Consider the following 20,862-nt stretch of genomic DNA (forward strand, 5'->3'; position numbering starts at 1 on the left):
AGCCTCGGCTACTGTTCTCAGCTCTCCGTGCCTTCCTCCCACTTGGCCACGTCTCTCTCTTTCCCCAGTGTTCCCCTTGAGACAGCGATCCCCATCATCCCCCACCTCCCTGCCCTCAGATCCTTCTTGTCATTCCTGCTTGTCTGCCCCTGACTGGGGAGACCTCGGGTCCTTGTGTCCTCTAGCCAAAGCCTGCTCGTCTTTCTCTGACCATAATATGCCTTTGCTTCTCTTTCACTGGGATTAGAACCAAGGATTTGTGGCCCAGATAATAACGATGATCCCTGTCATGCACAATTGCCACAGGAAATACCAGAATGAGAGAGCCATATAGTAACCATGGTGGCCTCTGGTGTCTGGGCAATTGGTAATTTTGTCCTTCCTACTCTGAAAAAATATTTTCTTATTTTCTCCATGTGCTATGCTGTGATTATACAAAGAACATGAACTATTATGTTTTCTAGAGCATGGATGGCAATGAGAAAGAGGCTGAAGGGCAGACTGCTGTTCAGGAAGGTGCTGGTTGGGCAGACCAAGGTGGTTAGTGTTGGGAAGCTGGGAAGGTAGAAAGCATAGTAGTAAATTCGGACCTGGGCTTGAACCCCAGCTTTGCACCTCCTACTGTGACCCTGGGCAAATACGTTAACCCTCTGAGTTTCTACAGGTGCTAGTTATTTGGCCTTGGGGAACGAATTTGGCCTCTGTAAGCCTGATGATTCATTCAACAACTTTAATGACTATGGAACTATGTTCCAGAAACGGTTCTGGTTGCTGCAGTCTAGCTGTGCACAATTCACACGCAGTATCCACACTCATGGAGTTCCTAGAGGGGTGAGACAGATAATAAACATCCAAGAAAGATATAGAATCTGATTTTTATATGTGCACACGTATATGCAAACGCATATATGAGATCCCAGACTGCGATTAAAGGCTCTGAAGAGAATGTAAAAAGGGGCGTAGAGGCTGGAGTGTGGGAGGCTTTGCCATCTTACATAGGATAGTTCACGGAGGTCCCACTGAGAAGGTGACATCAAAGTGGAGATCAGAAGGAATGAGAGAGCCAGCTCTGTGAGGGCCTGGGGGAGAGAATTCCAACCCAAAAGGATGGCAGTGCCAAGGTTTCCGGGCAGGAGTGGGCTGTGGATCTGAGGAGCAGCCAGAAGGAAGGCTGGTATGGCAGGAGCCAAGTAGGGGGAGTAACAGGAGATGAAGGCAGGGAGGGGGCAGTGGGCCAGATGTTACATAAGCCTGGGAGGCGGAGGTCAAGGCTTTGGTGGCTAAGAATAGTGGCAAGAGGGCATGGGGGATGTATGTTGAAGGCAGAGCCAATGGGATTTGCTCATATACTGACTGTGAAGTGTGAAAAAAACACATCAGGGAAGAGTCCTCGAACCAGTTTGGGTCTGAGCCCTGGGAGGATGAAGGTGCCATGTAGCTGTTTACTGAGAGTGGGAAGAATCACATGGCTGTTTCAGCCTATCGGTAACCAACGCCGTGGTGGGACTGGCCCTGTAGTTCTCACAATGATTGCAACACACCCTTCAGCCATAACCATCAGGAAACTTTTTTAAAAAAATAAAGGTTTATTACTTCAGGACCTGGAAATTACATAGTATGCTTGGAGCCACAGAGTGAGGTCACAGGGAAAGAGAGAGAGAGAAAGAGAGAGAGAATACACAGGCAGGCCCGGGGTGAAGGGTGGAGGCCTAGGGTTTCATAGACTCACTCTGTGTTGGAGAATTTAAAACATAAGAGGGGGAATTTAAAGCACGGGAAGAGAAAAGGCAAGGGGCCCAAATGACCAATTATCAAAATTCACCAAATTCTGTAAAAACAAAGGAGCCTCAGTCTAGGGAGTGGCCTGGCTCTTGGTCTAGTCCTGTGGCTGGTAATGTGGAATGGATGCCTCTTGGAAGTGAGACCTTAGTGATCCAAGCCAAAGTCAGGCACTTGTCTTACAAAAAAGAGGAAAATCAAGGGCCAGAGTTTCCACTTCAGGAAGGCTGTGGAAGGAGCAGGTTGGGGCACAAAATAAAGGTTTGATTTTGGATAGTGTGTTGGCAATGCCTATTAGATGTCTAGGTCAAGGCATTGAGTAGACCGTTGGGTCCTCAAGCCTGGAGCTCAGGGGACAGGCTAGGGCCGAAGATATAAACATAGTTGCTGTCAGCATAGGGAGATGGACCCATTTCGTGACTCTGGATGAGGTCATCTAGTGTGAGCAAGGACAGAGGAAAAAGAATGACCCAGTCCTGGGGCCCTCCAATGTTAGATGTCAAGAAGATGAAGAGGAACCAGAAAAATATATGGAGAAGGAGGGGCCGCTGAAATAAAGAGAACCAGAAAAGGGTGGAAGCCCAGAAGCCCGGGGAAGCCTCTAGGAAGCCCACCCAGAGGCTGGGTGAGATTGTGTTCACTAACCATGAACCCTTGTATTGTTGCTAGTATTATTGAGGACGAAGTTCAGGCTCCATGTGGGCGATGCCAGTAGTCCTTTATCTGGAGGAATCCTATTGCGGCTGTGTTAAAGAAAGGCCACTCTTTTCAATGGTCAATGGTTCAACAAACCAATTCCACCCAACTGAATGCAATAGTCATCCCACACTCCAAATTAAGTTTACCCTGACCTCACACAGCCACCTATGATGGAAATCCAGAGGGAACAAGGCAGTGGTGGGGGCTTCGTGGGGGTGGGGAGCAAGGCTTGGGAGGATGCCACATCTGGAATCCTTGGGAAGCAGGTGGGGCCCGAGATCCCACAACGGAGCTTTGGTCTCTGGGGAGCCTGGTGAGAGGTGAGGTCCTGGGTGCAGAGGATGTGCCTGGTCCTTCAGAATGGAGACAGCCTGAGCAGAATAAGAAAGCAGGTAGAGAGGCCAGTTCTTGGAACAGATGAGTCCTTTGGTGAGTACCTTGATTTTCTGGTATCTGGTGGAGCCTCCAGCTTCCTTCTCTGTGACCTCTGACCTGCCCCTCCTTAGATTTGCCATTCTCTCACCCTTCTCCATACTCAGGTGTCCCCCTCTCTGACTGCAGTCCCCAACTGCCACCTGTTCTGTCCCTCCAGCAGCACAGCCTCCGATCCTCTCAGGTCAGCACCCTCTTGGTCACAGGCTTCCCTACAGGCCCTCCCTCCCCGGGCCCCCTCAGCCGCCAGCATCCTCACTCCCACCACAGAACGTAGTCTGAATTCACGTAGTCTGAATTCACACGACAGCCCTGACAGATACTTTGTGTTCTCTGAAATGAATAAAGCCTCCCTCTTGTTCCTGCTGCATCGCTGAACAGGCACAGCTCATACTTTTTTGAAGCCACTGTCCCCTGTTATGACCTTGTTTTCTCAGAGCCTAATCACCCTGGGCACATTATAACCTTCAGAGGTTTTTTTTTTTTTTTTTAAAGATTGTATTTATTTATTTGACAGAGAGAGACACAGCAAGAGAAGGAACACAAGCAGGGGGAGTGGGAAAGGGAGAAGCAGGCTTCCCACAGAGCAGGGAGTCTGATGCAGGGCTTGATCCCAGGACCCTGGGATCAGGACCTGAGCCGAAGGCAGACATGTAACCGACTGAGCCACCCAGGCACCCCAGACAGGCTTTACTGAAGCAAGCCTGGACATATCAGATGGAACTGGATGGTGAAGTGGGGCTCACCCCAGAGAAACCCCAAGGATCACAGAGGTGGAGGTGGGGAGGAATTGGGAGGAGGAAGGGATTACAAAAGAGGTCACCCCCTCAGCTAGATGACTGCTCATTTTGCTTTTCACAGAGGGGAAAATCTCTTTTTGTCACCCAGCTGTCATTTGCAACAATCTATATAGTTCATGGGCAAGGAACAGAATGTTTCACCATAAGATGATTCCACCCCAGAGGAGCAAACCCATGGCCTTGGCCTCCTGAGCAGGGCCATTAACTAACTGGGCCAACTACACAAGGGAAGAACTCCCAAGGCACAGGCCTGTGGGTCAGTGAGTTTGGTGGTCAGGCATGTGCGTGTGTCCAGGTAGCAAACCTCAGGGCCTTGGAGGCCCCCAGAAGAAACAGCACTCCCTGTGCTGCTCTCACAGGACCTCACTGACATACGTTTCCCACTGCTGAGAGGCTGTACAGGGCCCAGCTCAGAGTCCAGCTCGGAGGGGGCGAGAGAAGAGGAGTCCTTGACCCTGCTCTTGCAATGTCTGGAGTGGAGTTGTAGCAAATAGATAATGAAGAACTCGAGGTGGTTTAGAAGACGAGGGGGAAGATACCAGGGAAGGGGGTGGTGGTGTGGGGACACCGGGGTGCCTCAGCGTGAAGTGTGAGACCTCGCTGCTCTTTAAACTCCTTCCTGTCTAAGGAATGAGGCCAAAGCCATCTGTCCTTCGTTCCTGCCTTGGGGATCTAGCGAAGTAACAGGTGGAGGGCAGTGACGGGGAGAGAACCGGAACGTGGGCCTGCTGGGGGAAGCTAATCTCCGGTCACTTCCTGTCCGTTCTCAGGGAGCGTTCAAAGCAGGGGAGTTTACCCTTCCTCATCCTGAGCAGAAAAGAGAAGCAAGATGTGACCTTGCTATGTCAGCTCTGATAATCACAAACCCCATGGCTAATCTAGCCTGTCTGGAAAGATACACAAGAAACTGGTAACAGTGGTTTTGTCCGGGGCGGAGAACAGGGCAGCGTAGAGTGAAAGGTATGGGAGGGACGAGGTCTCTCTCTCTGGTAGACTCTCTTACGACTTTTTACTTTAATAGCATGTGATTGGAATATCTGATACGAAAACCAGTGTAATTCCAACTGAAAAGCTGTTTTAGGAATTGGTTTGAGGTCAGGACAGAGTCGGGAGCTGCCTGTGCACGGTGTGTTCTCCCTCAGATCCCCCTTCTCTGACCACGCGTGCTCCATGAAGGGTGAGGAGAGGCCACCGAAGGGCTTGCAGTGTCCAGCAGGCCGGGCCTGGCATGGCCCCTGCAGCCGGTGTGTTGTCTTCTAATGAGAGGGGCGCCCCTGCCTTCCTCTTAGCATCTGGCTCCTGCAGGCTGGTGAGCCTGAGTCAGGGAGGGCGGGTGCCGCTAGCACGGACTGTACCCTCCAGCGCCGGGCACTGTGTGCTCACCTGCCCGCGAGCCAGGCCAGCCTGAGCTCACCGGACTCCCAAGTTGCATCAGCAGCAAGCAGCCCTGGGAGGGTGGGCAAGGGTCATGAAGATGTGCGTGTGGCCACCCAGAGAGGTCCAGGCATGGCTGAGGGCAAAGGGCAGGCCCGAATGGAATGGGGCAGATGACGAGGAAGGCCTCCTTCAACCCTGGCCTGCAGAGGGAGGCCAGCAGTGGCCACGACTGCTGGTCCCAAGCCAGAACTGCAGGGGCCGGTCCTGAAGTCTGCTCCGTCCCCAGGCGGTGACCCCAGCCCAGCTGGTGGCGGCCTGAGGTTGTTGTGACCCATGAGCCTTTGTCTGAGGGAGCAAGTGACACATAGGAGCTGTGGCTTCTGGGCTCCGAGTACCCTGCCTGCCTCCCATCTCTGTGCTCCCAGATTGTGTCTAGGCCTTTCCAGACGGGCTTGGCTCCCAGCGCAGCTCTACCCCAGATCCACAACTGGTCCTGCCAGCCTCCTCCACCTGGCCCCCAGGGTCCTCAAGAAAAGTTCCTCTGCCTCAGCGGTGTCCCAGTAGCAAGCAAGTCTGTGGGAGGCTGCTTCCTGCTCAGGGCCATGCCTGATGGACGGGCCCATGGGCATGACTCCTGATTCTGCCCCTTGACCTCTCTGCCGGAGCTGCCCTACATCATGGCATCGTCCCTTGGAGGACATCAAATGTGACACCCATCATCCACATGATGATATTACACCTCACGTCATTATCACTGAGCTCTTAGCGAATGCCATACGAATGCCCATCTTGAGCTGATGGTGCCTCGGGAGGGTAAGAGGGCCTTGGGATTCCTGCCTTAGGCCTGGACATTGACTGAGTGAAAACAGGTAGAGGTAAGTCTACCCTCAAACGGGACAAGAGGGTCTGACCTCCTGGAAGAGGAATCGGGCCAGCCTGGAGAGAGCCTGAGAGCAAACGTGTGCCCAGGCCCTCCCTGAACAGGTGCCCCGGAAGCAGAACTCTGGGTGCCTACGTTGTTCACAGGCTGCGGGTGCAGGGCAGCTGGGCTGACTCAGAAATGCCTAGCACTACCGCAGCTCCCAGCAGCACCTGTTCCCAGAGCCTTCCCTTAGAGGGCCCTGCTCTGCTTCCAGAAGGAATGGAGCTAGAGACCCAGGAGGGCCAAGGCAGAAGGGAAGGAATGGGTACATTTTCTGGAGTGCAGAGGGGGCGCAGAAGTTCCTGGCACCGGAGCCTGGCTGAGCTCACCCACCTCTGGCCTTGCATCAGCTGCAGAGCTGGCTGGGAATTAGGCAGGAGGTTCCCTGGAGGGGAGCCTGGCCTTGCTTCTGCTCTCAGGCAGAGGCTGGCCCGGAGGAACAGGCAAGCCTAGGGCTCCCTGGGCTCTCCATTTCCAGGTCAGCCAGCTGCCCCAACTCCCAGCTTCCCAAGCAGCAGATGGCCTGTGTGCTCAAGGACAGGCACAGCTGAAGACCTTGTGAGGCCACCCCGGCTGGCCAAGGTCTCCTTGCTGGAAGCCTTCCTAAAGCTGGTGGCATCTCCCAGGTAGATTCGGGGACTCTGGAGCTGGCTCCTCTCTGGCCCCTGACATCACCACTTTAAAAATGACCCTCTAACAACAGCAGCAGGTGCTAGAGTTATGGGCAGGATGTGGATCATGGAGATTTCCAGTGTGGCCTTTATCTCACACTTATTATTCACCTCAGGGTTGAATGCGACAGGAGGTTTGCGGAGGGATTCCTGTTCTGTCGTTCTCCCCAGTGTTTGGGGTTTGTGGACTCCACGGGAACTGCTGGGCACCTGCTCTATCCCCGGATCCTTCTGGGGTCCATAGTACATGTGTGGCAGGGAGAGGAGTCTGTTCTAAGTGCAATGCCAGCTTCCCTTCAACTCCCCTCTTTCTGGAACTTCTCAAAAGGGCATGCGGAGTTTCCGGGCACTCTGGGGGGCACCCATCAGCCCTCCTCACTCTCTAACCAGCGCTCTCTCTTGCCAGCCTCCTCCTGCTCCAAGCCCATCAGGGCCACTGAGATATATCCTGAGAGCTGAGCCGAGGGCAACAGGCAAAGGAAAGGAGAGCTGGAGGGCCAGAGCAGAGAGGGCAGGCTGGGGGGCAGGGACACAAGGGCTCACGGGGGCCTGGGTCATCCCTAATCTGGCACTTCTGGCCTCTCCTGGACTCAATTTCCAAGTCTCCCTCACTTCCTCTCCATCTGCAGACCTTACCCCCAGCTGAGGCATTGCTAGAGAAAAAATGTACATTCCACTCTCAGCCATAGACTTCTCTCCCTTCCCTGGGCTTTCATCTCCTCATCCGTAACATGAGGAGACAGGACAAGATGGCTCAGGTGCTGTAGGAGTCCATGATGGTATTCTTTTGCTAGAACTTTCTCTTTCAATGCAGACTCTGTCTTGGTATTTGTTCTTAGGTTTGCTCCTGGTATCTGACCCTCCACCCTTCCAGGGTTTTATGGAGGCTGGGCTAATCCACTCATGATGTCAGGACAAACATTAGGCTATTCCAAACCTATACTTGCCTTTTATAAGCTGTATCCCCTGGGTTTTCAATTAATCCAAAGTGCACTGTGAAGGGGGCGTTTCTCTGCAAGGAGCACAGAAGACCAGCTCAGCCGGGAGGGCAAACATTATGGTGCTGAGCAGGGAGGGCTGGAGGGGATGAGGGGAGAAGTAGAGAGCCTAGGGGGAAGCAGGCCAGGCTATGAGTGGCATAGTCCCAAGCAGCCAGCAATGAGCCCCGGGCCTGAAGATCTTGGGATATCAGGTTGGAAAGGCCCTTGGAGGTTACTTAAGCCGAGCACCCTGCCCCTCCTGTTCCATTTTAAAGATGAGGCCCAGCAAAATAACGTGGCCTAAAAGAAAGTATGATTTGATACCAAAAAAAGAGCACAAACTTGATTTCCCTCTAAAAGATGGTCCTTTAAATGGAATAATTTTGCTTCAGGAAGCGCTCACTCTGCAGGTTGTGTTTTTCTCCTTTTTTTGTCACCAACTGGTGATGTCATCATCATGGTCCATGGGTGTTCTGAGGACCAGATTTGGAAACCACTGTCCTGAAGTCTTTCTCTTCCCAACACCCCTCTCTCTCCTCAACCAGATTTGCAAAGTAAACAAAGGGGACATGTGGGTCAATTGAGATCAAAACCACTATTTTTTTTAAGATTTTATTTATTGATTTGACAGACAGATATCACAAATGGGCAGAGAGGCAGGCAGAGGGAGAGGAAGGGAAGCAGGCTCCCTGATGAGCAGAGAGCCAGATGTGGGACTCGATCCCAGGATCCTGGGATCATGATCTGAGCTGAAGGCAGAGGCTTTAACCCACTGAGCCACCCAGGTGCCCCCAAAAACACTTTTAAAACAACCTCAGTATCCCCATAAATGGTCACGGCAGCCATAAAAGAAGCAGGAACCTGTCGCTCATGTAGGGTGCAGGCAGAAACTCTGCCTCGGGGCTCTGGGCCAGGGCTAGGACTCAACTCCATGCCAAGCAGACTGCGGTAGGTAGGTAGGTAGGTCGGTAGCTGGCTGGCTCCTCTCCTATCTTTGGCACATGAGGAGGATTCTGGGAGTATTGATTCTCAAGGACCATGAGTGTGTTCCCCCTCCTGGGGGAGAGAACTGTTTTTCACGTCCTCTGATTTGCAGGTCCTTAGAGATTGGGAGTGAAGGTGGGGAGGAGGAGACCTCCAGTAGGTGTGGAGGGGGAACAGGATGCTAGTTTGGTGCATGGCACATAATATGCACTCAGTAAACACTTGTGAGTGATGTGTGGGCTGTGAGTTTATGGCCGACCTAGAGCCAATCAGACAAGTCTAAACTCTGGTTCTACCACTAAGGGCTCTGTGCTTCAGAAAAACCCCCAATGCCCCCAGACTTCAAGCACACAAGTGCCTGTGGCAGGCAGGGGTCTTCTTGACAAATATCAGATGCCATACTACCACTAGCTTAAACCAAAAAGGAAATTTCTAGCTCACATAGCTGGGAGGGGCGCTACAACTAAAGCTGCGACATTGGGGCCGGACCCATTGTCTCCAAGAGTCTTGCTCCTTGTTTTTGCCTGATTTTGCAGTTAGGCTCTGTCCCCATGGTAGGGAAGGTGGCCATTTGCAGCCCAAATTCAGGCTTGGAGAGATGGCTTCTTTCTCTGAACATCAATATATCCATCTCAGAGAAGGCTTTGATTGGGCCTGTCTTGGCCCTAGTCAGACCTAGGTCACAGGCGGGTCCTATGGTTGGGGGAGTGGATGACATCACCAGAAGGAGGGGGATAGGAAAGCCAGGTGGGCAGACAAAACAATCATCACAGTACCTGCAATTCCTAAAGGCTGAGCACGCACGCGTGTGTGTATGTGTGTAGGGGGCTGTTAGGAAAGCCCAAGTCAGAAAGAGCCCCGAAAAGCATACAGGTGGGACCAGAACCAAGCTTGGTCTATTCACAGGATTATCATTAGGTACCAATCATTTGGTTCCACTATATGTCAGACTCCATATTAGGCTAAGTATATGTTACATAAATCATTTCTCATTCTCACAGTAACCCTAAGAAATAGATACTATTAGCCCCATTTAAAAAATAAAGAGAGGTTGCCAGAGGGGAGGTGGGTGGGAGGGGAAGGGAACTGGGTGACAGGCGCTAAGCAGGGCACTTGATGTAATGAGCACTGGGTGTTCTATGCAACTGATGAATCACTAAATTCTACTCCCGAAACTAATAATACACTACATGTTAGCTAAATTGAATTTAAATAGAGATTAAAAAAAAAAAAGTAAAGAGACCGACTTTAAGGACACATAGGCAGTGAGTAACTGAGCTGGATTTAAACGTGGGTCCTTCAGACTCCAGAGCCCATATTTTTTGCCGAAGGTCAAGCAACTGCTTTTAGAAACCAAAGCCGAAAGCTTGCTGAATGGTTGCAGGGAGCACACCATGAGCCCCAGCAGGTGTGGTCTTGCCAGGGACTTTCACGAACTTCCTGGCTGCATACTTCCTCCGCTCCCCATCCTACAGGCCTTTCCTGGCAAATGGAGACAGGCAAACCACTGGTGGTAATACAGGGGTTTCTTCACCAAATGGCATTTCTCCCAGACTTGATCTCCCAATTGCTGACCCTGCCTGGAATTTTCTAGAGTCTGGCCTTTTAGGTGAGAGGAAGTGGGGCTGAGGTGTTTGAAGGGACACTAACATGGCAAAAAAAAACAAAGGATGTCATCTCTCATCTAAATCACAGAAATATCCGCAGCCCCTATTGTTCTCTCTGTCCCTGTGCTGCCTCTTCAACCCATTCAGCACATCACAGCTAGAGAGACCCTCCTCAAATACTATTTCTCCTGCATCCCACCCTCCCCTGAACCTCAATCGCTCCCCTTTGCCCACACTCATTATGGAGGCTTCCCAGGACCTAGCCCCGCCCCAAGTTCTCCAGCTTTCTCTTCTACCACTGCCCCTCACACTTAATGCAAAAGATTTGGAACAATAAGATAGCAAGGAACCACATGTGGCTATTTAAATTTAAATTAATTAAAATTAATTCAATTAGGGATGCCTGGGTGGCTCAGTGGTTAAAGCCTCTGCTTTTGGCTCAGGTCATAATCTCAGGTCCTAGGATCGAGGCCCACATCAGGCTCTCTGCTCAGCGGGGAGCCTGCTTCCCCCCCCCCCCCCCCCCGCCTGCCTCTCTGCCTACTTGTGATCTCGCTCTCTGTCAAATAAATAAATAAAATCTTTAAAAAAATTAATTCAATTATAGTTAAAAATTCAGTTCTTCAGTCACACTAGTCACACCTCAAGTGCTCAGTAACCTCTGTGCTAGTGGCTACTATACTGGACAATGCAGACATAGAATGTTCCTATCATCACAGAAAGTTCTATTGAACTTTTACTAAGGAAGCTCTGATCAAGGAATGTTAATAACTTTAGAGGAATCCAGGTTGGATCTGACCTATTCAGCGACTTTTTTTTCTTTCTTTCTTGTCTTTTTTTAATTCAATGACTCTTTCAACAAATATTTGGCACCTATTGTATTCCAGGTCCTGAATACACAATAGTGGGCAGTGGTAGCTTGGTCCTTTCCTAGGAGTAAAAAGGCAATTGCTAGAAGGTGTCCTAAGTGCCTGAGCCCAGGTTTGGGGATCTGGGAAGGCTTCCTGGAACAGGGGACATCTAAGTACAACCTGTAGGCTGAGGAGGGTACTAGCTAAACTGAGTGGCTCTTGAAACTAAGCTCTTTTGGGCCCTCGGTAGCCCTTATCACAGACTATTCCCACTGCCTGGACTGTTCCTCCTCTCTTTTTCCCTAAGGAGAGAAGGGTTGAGGCTAGTTCCTTAAAGTTAGTCCTCCAGCTGGGACCAAGCAGAGAGTGTCAGGCCGCTGGCTCAAGAGCTCTGTGCTGTGGCCTCTGCTCCCCTCACAAGCCAGCTGGCTTTGGGGCTAGGCAAATTTACCACTAGGAAAAGCAGGCCCTGAGTAGAGGGCTCCTCAAGGGAAGTGAAAGCTGAAAATCTGATGGGAGATGGGAGAGTCTGATTGTACCCTGAGGCCAACACAAGGTTGGGCGTGCCACCTTCTCCAGTCCCTAAGTTCCCACCTGAATCAGACTGGGGAAAGTGTAGAGGAGATAGGCCACACTCCCACATAGGGCCTAGAGGGAGCCGGGACTGGATAACAGAGCCGAGGAAGGCTGTCCTGAGGTCTCCTAACCACCTGCTTCTTCGAGAGCCCCCAGCTGCTAATCCCCTTCCCACATCACAGGCCGTGCCCACCCTCACCTGCCCTGTGCCACCTGCCTTATGCTGCTCCCATTCCCGGTGGCCTAGCCAGAAGGTACATCCCTGCTGGGACTTGAAATCATTGACCCGAATTCCCGCGAGTGCTTATCTGGAAGACAGACGCTAGCTAGGGCGCTGTCCATCAGGCCCTGCACTGTCCAGAGCACGCCTCACCTAAGCCTCCTCCCCCTAGGATAATTGCGTAGGGACCTCTATCTCCACCTCCATCACAGAAATAAAGGAAAGGGTGATCTGTCAGAGCCGGGAGCGCGGGGGCCAAACGCCAACGCCCCACCACCCAGCCTGGCCCCGTATCGCACTTGCATCTCCCAGGGCCCGCCGCGACTCTCGCCCATCTCCCCTCGCTCCAGCCCGGGCCTCCTCATGATCCGAAGCGGAGCCGCCCGGCCGGCCAGCGCCCGGGGTCCGTTGGGAGGCGGGGCCCGGGGCCCAGCTGGGGGTAGGGGGTCCCGCCCCTCGGTGCCAGCCCCAGCGCCAGGCGGCCGCAGAGCCGCCCTTTGTTTGGCGGCGCTCGCGGCTTCTGCGCAGTCACGGTCACATGGCGCTTCCGGCACGGGGTGTTCCGGGCGCCGGGCCAGGGCTTGGGACGCCCCCGCCTCCGCCCCCGCGCGCGCGGGCCGCCCCGCCCGCCGGCCGGCCGCGGATCTCTGACCACCCCCCCAACCCCCGCCCAGGCTCCCGGAGCGGGACCTATACCTTCCCGGGCGCGTCCCGCAGGCAGATCTGCTCCCCGGCCGCTGGTCTTCTCTAAGCCCCACCCTTGGGCCTTCCATAGCTTTTGGTCTTCGGACTGGCATGTCCAATACCCAGTTGCTTCCTGGGGTCCGCCTGTCTCCCCTACTCTAGACAACACCAAGTGAGCAAACTCGGGCTCATTCCTCCGTGGGGCAACACCCTATGGCAGATAGGTGGGGGACAAGTACTTAAGGCTGTTCTCATCATAAATGGGGCGGCAGACAGCACCAAGCCTTTCCCACCCTTACCCCATTCTGAGCCCCGAAAACACAATCAAGCAAAAACAAGCCACCCTCCACGGGACGTCTAAGGGTAAAAAACCCAATCAGGTACAGAAATGGGGCTGACCCTTCCTGCCCTGGCCACCGCTGCTCCACCACGCTCAGACCCGGTCTGCACCCTGGGACACTTAAGGATCTTGGAGCCTCATGGAGGCCACCTCTGCCTCGCTCAGCAGATTCCAGATTCATTCAACAAATATTTATTGAAAGCAGACTATGTACAGTGCAACCAAGCTGCCAGCCCTGTGCTAAGCCCCTAAGAGAATGTGAAAGGATTCCCTTTGTGTCCAAGCAGTGCCCTGGGCAGGCCTCCCGAGGCTCAGCTTCCTGGAGGAGGCCTTTATCCAGAGCAGCTGGGAGGCCCTTGGGAACAGTGCAGACCCAGCCATGCCTGGGGCCTGGGAGAGGGGGGCTCTGCCAGACCCTTGCTTCCCAGCCTTGGATGTGCAGCAGGGAGGGGCACCTCCAAGCTCCAGGTGAAGCTGGCGTGGGGTCTCGGGGGTTCTTTCTGCTTCTGGGCAACCTTTCTGAAAGCCTTTCGGCCAGGTCTGCAGGGACTGCAGCAAGAGAAGGGGAGGGCCTGGAGGGGTGGAGACGGGGGAGAGGCGAGAGGGACACAGCAAGGTGGCCAGGGCAAAGAGCAAACTGTGGGGCCAGAGGCGGGTGTGTACAATCTGCGCTGTGGTCAGGGCTTGGTCGGGAAGAGCAGGCAGGTGAGCTGACAGCGGTGGCTGTATCTGTCCACAAGGGGCAGGGGGTGCTGTATGTAGTGCTGGACCATGGCGGCCACGGACGGAAACAGCTAGACAGGATGCAGGGCATCAGTGAGTCCTCCGAGCCTCATGCTGGGGAAGGGGCCTGTTGACATTTTTCTAAATCCTTTCCTTTGAGTTTGCCCCATGAAGTTCCACTGCCCTCTTGTGCCCCGTTCCAGGCCTCATGGAATTTTTTCGCCACAGCACCCATGGGCGTGCTGTTAGCCAGGCCAGGTAGAAATAACTCTGGGGCCCTTCCTCTGCCCAGGCCTTCTAGCATGGAAACCTCAGCAAGTGCCAGGCACAAAGTCCAATCCTTGGCATGGATGGAGTCTGGACTACCTGGGTCCCACTCTCCTCCTGGCTGGGGTCGTGGCAGGCACAAACCCCCCCCACCCCCACCTGGGGCCCTGGACAGACTGAGCCCTGCAGGAGGGGGTGTCTCCCTCAGAGGAAGGCAGACCTCTGAGAAGGACTTCAAGTCCCTGGCCTCTGTCATGTCCACCCAGTCCAGAAAAAGGCAAAATGTGTGTTTTCCCCTGGGCAAATGCACCTGGCTCTGCTGTGCCCTCTTGCCTGCTAGTTCCCATCCTCCTCCAGCACCCACCTCTTCGTGGTTCCTGCCCTGCCGGCCCAGGGCATAATGCTTCCCACCGTCCAGCTGCCGGATGGGAATATTGAAGACCCGGCCATGGAGAAGCACTGCCAGAGTGAGGGGCTGGGAGCTGTGAGGCTCTGAACTGGGGCGCACAGTGTAGGCGCCATCCTGTGGAGGAGACCCCATCTGTCAACCCCATCTCTCAACTAGCCTACCTACAGCCTTGGCCCACAGATGGTCAGTAACCCACCTCCCACCCATCCTCCCATCTCCAGTTGCTCAGCCAGCCACAGCCCATGAGCAGAAGGGTTTCCGCAAAGGCCCAGGAAGGCTGCAGTTGCCCACCTTTTGGAATCGGAGCAGGGCACTCTCAACAGCATGGCGGTCACAGTTTTCTGAGTACCAGGGCTGACCCAGCAGGCTGCCGTCCTGTACGTACACATACAGCCACTCAGAGACGTGCCAGGGCACTGGAGAGAGGCTGGGGCACAGAGAACCCTGGGCTGTGGTTCTTTGTGTTCACATCTGCCTTCCCCAGACTGAGTCTGTGCCAGTAGAACAAAGATGTGTCCATGCCTGCTGCCCAGCACAGGGCTACATGCCCACGTTCAATGTGTTCCTTGCAATAGCAGCCACCAGCCCAAGGCGGGTCCCTGTCCGCCTCCTCCCAGCCCACTCCCAGCCCCACCTCACCTTAGCAGCTGAGGTGCTCCAGGTAGGTGCTCTAGAGGAAAGAGATCTCCTTCCTGCTGGGAGAAGCAGATTAAAGAGTTGAGGCTGGGAGGGGATTAGACAAAGAAGGCTTTGGGTCTGGCTGCAGAGGTGGGGGAGGTTAGAGGGCTGTGCGCATAGGCCTGAAGCCCAAAACTAGACACTCAGTGCTTCACCCCTCCTCTCCAGGCCTTGGGCTCTGGTAGGACCTATCAGCTAGGCCATATGTGACCTTCAAATGAGGGGTGATCTTGAGGTACAGGCTGGGAGTTTCCTGCTTTGTTGAAGACCCTAGAAATTGCCCAATAGGATCCCGTTAGGCCTGCTCTCACCTGAAATCAGAGCTGCGAGGATTCCCACAGCAAAGTGGGGCATGAGAGGTGGGCAGAGGGCTGGGGAGCAGACTTGTGGCTGCAGGCCTGTGGCTAGGGTAGGTGACAGGACTGCCTGGGGTTCACACTGAAGATGCCCGTACTCACCTTTAGAGGTGGCATTCGCTGCTCCCTGGGACACAGAAAGGCTGCTCAGAAGAGACTCAATCCTGTAACCCTACCCCCTAGGCCCGAAGTCCCTCTCTGAGCCTCCCCCCAACCCCAGGTCACAGGTCCCCTGGCTAATAGCCTCTTACATTCCGAGCTTCCTGGGGACCTACAGTGGGCCTGCGGGGGACAAGGTGGGGAAGAGAGATCAGGTTTTACTTCCTTTAAGAGAAAGAGCCCAGGGAACCCAGGGAACCCAACTCTGATCGCAGGGTCAGAGATGGGGAAGCCAGAGTTGGCCATTTTGTGTACACACACACACACACACACACACACACACCCCCAGTGGGCACTCACCTGGACATCATTGATATCCTTGGCAGAGAGATTGGGGGCATCAGGACTTGGGAGCTCAGAGTCCTAGTCAAGGCTGGGACTGAAATAGGGAGGGCAGGCTGGGCTGAGCTGGGCACCAGGCAGGGGTACCACGCTGACCAGGGAGGGGAGCAGATGCCTGCAGGACCTGCTGCCTCTCGGCAGCCTGGGCTCTCTGGGAGTCCTGCCAACCAGAGGGAGGGCTGTCCTGACACGAGGACTGGGAAGCCCCATGCAGCCCTTGAGTCAGTCCCCCCCGCCGTGCAGTGGGGGGTCAATCTGGATCAAAGGCTGAAGCTTGGGTGTCCCTGTGGGTGTCTGAAGGCAAATGTGTATTGGTGGAACGGTGAGGGAAGACAAGGGAAGAACATGGAGCCGGAATGTGTCCTGTTTTGAGCAGCTGAGGGCCCCAGGGCAGGAGGGACCTGGGACAGAGGGAGGTGTTCACCTGGACTGAGCTCACATTTCACGTAGATGTTATTTTCAGGTTTCTTTGGAAGGTCTGGCACCTAAGGGTTTGACCAGCAAATGGGAGAGAGGGTGAATCCATCCCTGGGGGGCGGGGGGGGGGGTGCTACTTTGGGTATCTCCCTCCCCCCTCACAAGGTGGTGACTTTCTGAGAGCGAGCTAGAATGATTTCAGTCACTCCTTTGCCTGGGGGAGGAGCACCCATGAGCACCTTCCCCTTCAGAGGTACCTGTAGACTCCAGCTCTCCTAAATGTGGGCATCCAGGAAGAGTGGCCTCTGGGAGGCCTCTGGGGGAGGCCTTCCCCAGTAGCGCTGGGTGGCACGGAGAGCTGGCTTACATCCTGACAGGGGCCCATGGCAAACAGGGAGCCACTCTGCTCTGAGCCTTTTTCTTCGGTTTGAGGGATATTTTCCGGCCCTTCTGGGCCTGCTACCCCAGCCCTGCCAACTTCCTAGCCAGAACCCTGTGAGGGGTGAGCAGGGGGCCACTCACCTCTCTGGCTGGTGTAACCAGCTCTGGAAGGAAAAGGAGAAACCAGCAGTCAGAAACACAGGGAGAAAGGAATTCAGCGAAACTTAAGCTGGGAGAGTGGAGTGTCCTCGGACCTTATCCGAGGGCACCCCCAGAGCCAGCTTTGAAGCCCCAGGAGATAGCCACCTGAGCTCCAATCAATCACCCCACTTCATAACCCTGGGGGTGCTGCCCAACTTAACCTCCCAAGTGATTTGCCAAGCTTGCTCCAAATGACTTCGGAGTGTTCCAAAAATCAAAATCACCCCCAAGCTCATGAAGGCTTACCAACCACTGAGCTTAGAAAATCCGAACATGCCTCAGGTTAGCTGTGTGCCCTGAGGCAGGAGGAGACTGCTCCTCTTGAGCCATTTTCCAGACAAAAACACAGGGCTGAGGTCCCTCACTACCCCGACATCCCAGAGGTTCTGTGTTCACAGGCCTCGGGGCACTTAGCATGGGTAGTCTCTGGACAGTGATAGCAATTATGACAAGGATAGAATCAGAGACTGGCGGCCAAAGGACCCCTTTGATGGGGGATGACACTCAGATGTGTTTCAACAATGCAGGTTCTCTGGTCAGGTGAGGCTGTCCTTCAGAACTCCTCAGCCCAGAGTGTCCCTTGCCTGGCCTGGACACCACAGCAGATGCACAACCGGACTTGGGAGTCAGGGACTCTGCTGCTTTGTGATCTCAGGCAAAACATTTCTGGGCTCCAGCCCTCAGTCTCCCCCTGAACTGCCTGCCTTAGCAGGGATGGGCAATCAGCAGGTAAAAAAAAACGAGGACCCCCGGTGGTTGCAGGGGGTGACCTGCAAAGTGACCAGGCAAAGCCTGAAACCAAGTCACAGGAGATCGGGTCTACCCTCAGGGGTGGGCAACCAGTGGGCCTCTGAAAAAGACAGGACATCCTCAATTACCTTGCTTCCTGAGGGGGAAGGGCTTCCTAGCCTCCTTTAGGTTCAGTATGGCCTTCAGCTGTGGGCACAAAGGGGCGGAGAGGGGGACTAGGGTTAGGGGGGAGGAGGAGGGGAACTGAGTCAGGGGGAGGGCAAGGATGGCGGGGTGGGAATGGGCCTTGAAACCACAGCAGCACAAGAACTCATGTGCAGAGGTGACTCTTTGCCTCGGTCCTGTGGCTCTTGCTTTGTTGTGAATCTCTCCCTGTTTTTCTTTTTATTCCAGTAAAATCTATGATGAAAGCGGTAACTTGTGAGACCATAAGCTTCTCTCAGCCCAGCGGGCAGTGATGGCAGCAAAATGAAGGATTTCTTCACTGTCTAGGCAGGGAGGGGTCCGCAGGCTCTAGGGACTGGGGAGGGGAAGCCGAGCCAGCCCTGCCTTCTGGGCTCCCGCTCCAGAGGAAGGGTGAGTCTAGGGGATGAGGACAGCCAGGGGTGCAGCGCTGGGGAGAGTCGGGTGGGGCAGGTGGGAGCAGCAAGGGCTAACAGGATTCCTCTTCTGACACATCTAATTTTTCAGGGACCTCTTTTTTTTTTTTTTTAAGATTATTTATCTATGTATTTGACAGAGAGAGAGAGGGAACACAAGCCGGGGGAGTGGGAGAGGGAGAAACAGGTTCCCCACCGAGCAGGGAGCCCGATGCAGGCCTTGATCCCAGGACCCTGGGATCATGACCTGAGCTGAAGGCAAGACCCTTAACACCGAGCCATCCAGGCACCCTCTGGGACCTCTTGAATGCAAATATGGGGGAATCTTGCAAATGAGATGCCTCTTAGATTTACTCCCTGGGATATGGTAGCCGGGTGGGGTGGGTGGGGAAGGAGGGGCTTGGGGGAGAGTACTGTTCACCGTTGTGGCCTGAGGCTGCGGTGGTGGTGACTTGGATGGGCCCACGGGGCCAGGGTGATCTGGAAAAGGCCCCAGGCATCGTGGGTCGGTGGGTTCCTTCCACATAGGTTTCCAATTTTCCTCCTACCCCCCACCTAGCCTCTGTTTCCTCCCGCTCTCCCCCTCACTGGCTTCCCCACAGCCCTGTCTCCATGGCAACTGGAGGCGGCCAGCTTTCCTGCCCCCACCTGGCCTAGTGGAGGAGCTCTGGGGGTGGGAGACCAGCAACAGCCAGGCTCTCCTGGCACCCCTACCCTTGCTCTGAGAAGTGAGGGATCTCAGAGGAGGCCCCAGGGACCTTGTCGGGCCTCCTGCTTTCCCACTGTTGCCTTGGTTACAGTGCCCCTCCAGCCTCCTCTCCCCTTCCCACTCTTCCTCCTGCCTTTCTCCCTTCCCCCTCCGCCTTTCCTTCATCCTTCCCTCTCTCTGCCCAGCCCAGAAGCTTCCGCAGCTGCCGGCTGAGGCCTCCCCTTGCTGCCCCAGCACAGACAAAGGGCGAAGAGGCAAGGCCTGCGCCCTCCTTCCTCATGGGGACCTCTGTCCTGCCTGACCACCCAACTCCCTGCCTCAAATGCCCAGCTCTTACCCAAGTACATAGAGTCCTCCTCGGTGTCAGGAAGGTGGGCTGGGGCGAGACTAAACGGCAGAGCCTCACAAGGGGGCATCTCGTATTCATCTTCATCTTCTTCCTCCTCCCCCTGGGCTTTCCAGAAGGGACAGAAGAGGGGCAGTACCAGTGGTAGGCACTGTGGCCCACCTCCCTCCACCCCAGGCTCAGCAGCTGCACTTACCTTAAATCTGCTGGTCCCCGGGGTGGGCCAAGGAGATGGGCTGGGGGCATCTTTGTTCCAGGCTGGGGAATCTGGACAGGGGACTGAGGAGACTGGCCTCACCTTCCAGCACCCTCCACCCCACAGTGACTTCCTCTCTTTCCCCCATATAATAAACCATCTGCGTTTTTACAGTGGGCCTTTCAGGCTGCTTCACTTTACTCAGAGGAGCTATTCATGACCAGTGTCCAACACGGCTGCAGGGCCAGTGAGGTTGGCGTTTTGAAACCAAGGGGGCCACTGTCACTTACCTACATATCTAGGGGGTGGAACGGGTGGCTCCAACCTGCAATCAGACTCTAGTCAACTCTGCCCAAGGGGCCGGACCCTGCACCGCTCCCAGGACATTCACAGCCACGGCTATGTGAGTGGCGCCCCCTGGAGTTGTGCGCCAATAGCCTGGGACCGGGGCAGCAGGAAGAACAGTCTGGGGGCAGAGCTGGTGCCTGGTGGGTGCACAGCCGGATGAGCGGGTGCCCCAGTGAAGCCAGTGGGACGGGAGCCTAGTGCTCACAGTGGCACGGAGGTGGGTGGATGGTCTCCCTGGGCAAGTAGGGCTGTGCCCAGGAAAAGCGGCAGCGAGGAAGAGACAAGAGAGGAGGCGGAGGAAGGAGAGGAGCCCGAGTACTCACTGGAGCTTGCTTCCCCTGAGCTTGTCCTGGAAAGAATCAGGGAGGGGTCATAAGTCAGTGCAGCCGGGATGCCTCTCTCTAGCAAGCATTCTGGGTCGCCAGGGGTGGCGGGTACATCTGTGCACCTGCTGCTGCCCCAGAACCAACTCTCACCATGGCTGGGCTGAAGGGCTCTGATCCCTGGGAGCCCAGGCTCTACCATAAATGGCCTGGGGACAGAGGTCCTATTATTCTCATCATTTGCATCTCACAAGTACCAGGAAGGTGGGTCTGCTGTGGCCTCTAACTTCAAACCCAGTTGCCCCATGAGGCTCCCATGAGCTTCCCCACATGGCCTCCCATAGCTGCGGTTCACGGTCTCCAGCCCCTCTGCCTCACTGGAGGAAGGGCTCTCCCCTCCGCTCCAGGGTCTCAGGCCCACAAGGCCGGACCTGAGCTCAGAGGCTTCCTGGAAGCTCTCTGATCAGTGCCCCTCCTCCCAGAGGCTCCAACTCTCCCCATGGTCGGCCAGACGGTCCTTTCCCAACTCACAGAACAGAGGCCATTAAGGGGCAGATGCAGTTGAAAATGGGACACTGTCCTTGCACTTTTCTTAAACACTTTCGCTTGCTGTCCTTTCCTGGTGAAAGGTCACCAATGATCAAAGAAGTGGAGGTTAGTGAAAAGCTCAAAAATACGCATGTGTATTTAGTTTGACAGCTTCCTTTCTGGATGGCTGTATTTATTCATGGAGTAA

At 54.7% G+C, this 20,862-nt stretch overlaps 1 protein-coding gene across 5 annotated transcripts; it reads right to left on the reverse strand.

Moving 5' to 3' along the window:
• Window positions 1-12,597: 12,597 nt before the first annotated feature.
• On the reverse strand, window positions 12,598-20,594 carry SH2D6 (SH2 domain containing 6). 5 transcript variants are annotated; one of them, XM_047744297.1, is made up of 16 exons: window positions 20,280-20,594; window positions 20,127-20,152; window positions 19,746-19,780; window positions 19,456-19,538; window positions 19,251-19,371; window positions 18,626-18,684; window positions 17,734-17,791; window positions 16,796-16,818; window positions 16,281-16,341; window positions 15,815-15,893; window positions 15,607-15,637; window positions 15,458-15,482; window positions 14,961-15,016; window positions 14,613-14,696; window positions 14,277-14,435; window positions 12,598-13,716 (listed from the first exon to the last, which is right to left on the reverse strand). In XM_047744297.1, exons 1-16 carry the CDS (start codon window positions 20,280-20,282, stop codon window positions 13,600-13,602), a joined length of 1,020 nt encoding a protein of 339 aa, XP_047600253.1. In that variant the 5' UTR covers window positions 20,283-20,594; the 3' UTR covers window positions 12,598-13,599. The 5 variants fall into 5 exon arrangements, with proteins under 5 accessions (XP_047600253.1, XP_047600254.1, XP_047600252.1 ...); XM_047744298.1 differs by having other exon boundaries at window positions 19,251-19,362; window positions 20,280-20,593; XM_047744296.1 differs by having other exon boundaries at window positions 16,296-16,341; window positions 19,251-19,538.
• Window positions 20,595-20,862: the final 268 nt, after the last annotated feature.

This window comes from Lutra lutra, chromosome 9 (assembly GCF_902655055.1).
Source record: "Lutra lutra chromosome 9, mLutLut1.2, whole genome shotgun sequence".
NCBI lineage: Eukaryota > Metazoa > Chordata > Mammalia > Carnivora > Mustelidae > Lutra > Lutra lutra.

Coding starts and splice junctions, on each gene's coding strand:
- SH2D6 (XM_047744294.1), bottom strand. Junction 16,819..17,733: donor CTTCCCCCTCAGGAAGCAAG/GTAATTGAGGAT, acceptor TTTTCCTTCCAG/AGCTGGTTACACCAGCCAGA. Junction 14,436..14,612: donor CCCTGCTCCGATTCCAAAAG/GTGGGCAACTGC, acceptor TCTCCTCCACAG/GATGGCGCCTACACTGTGCG.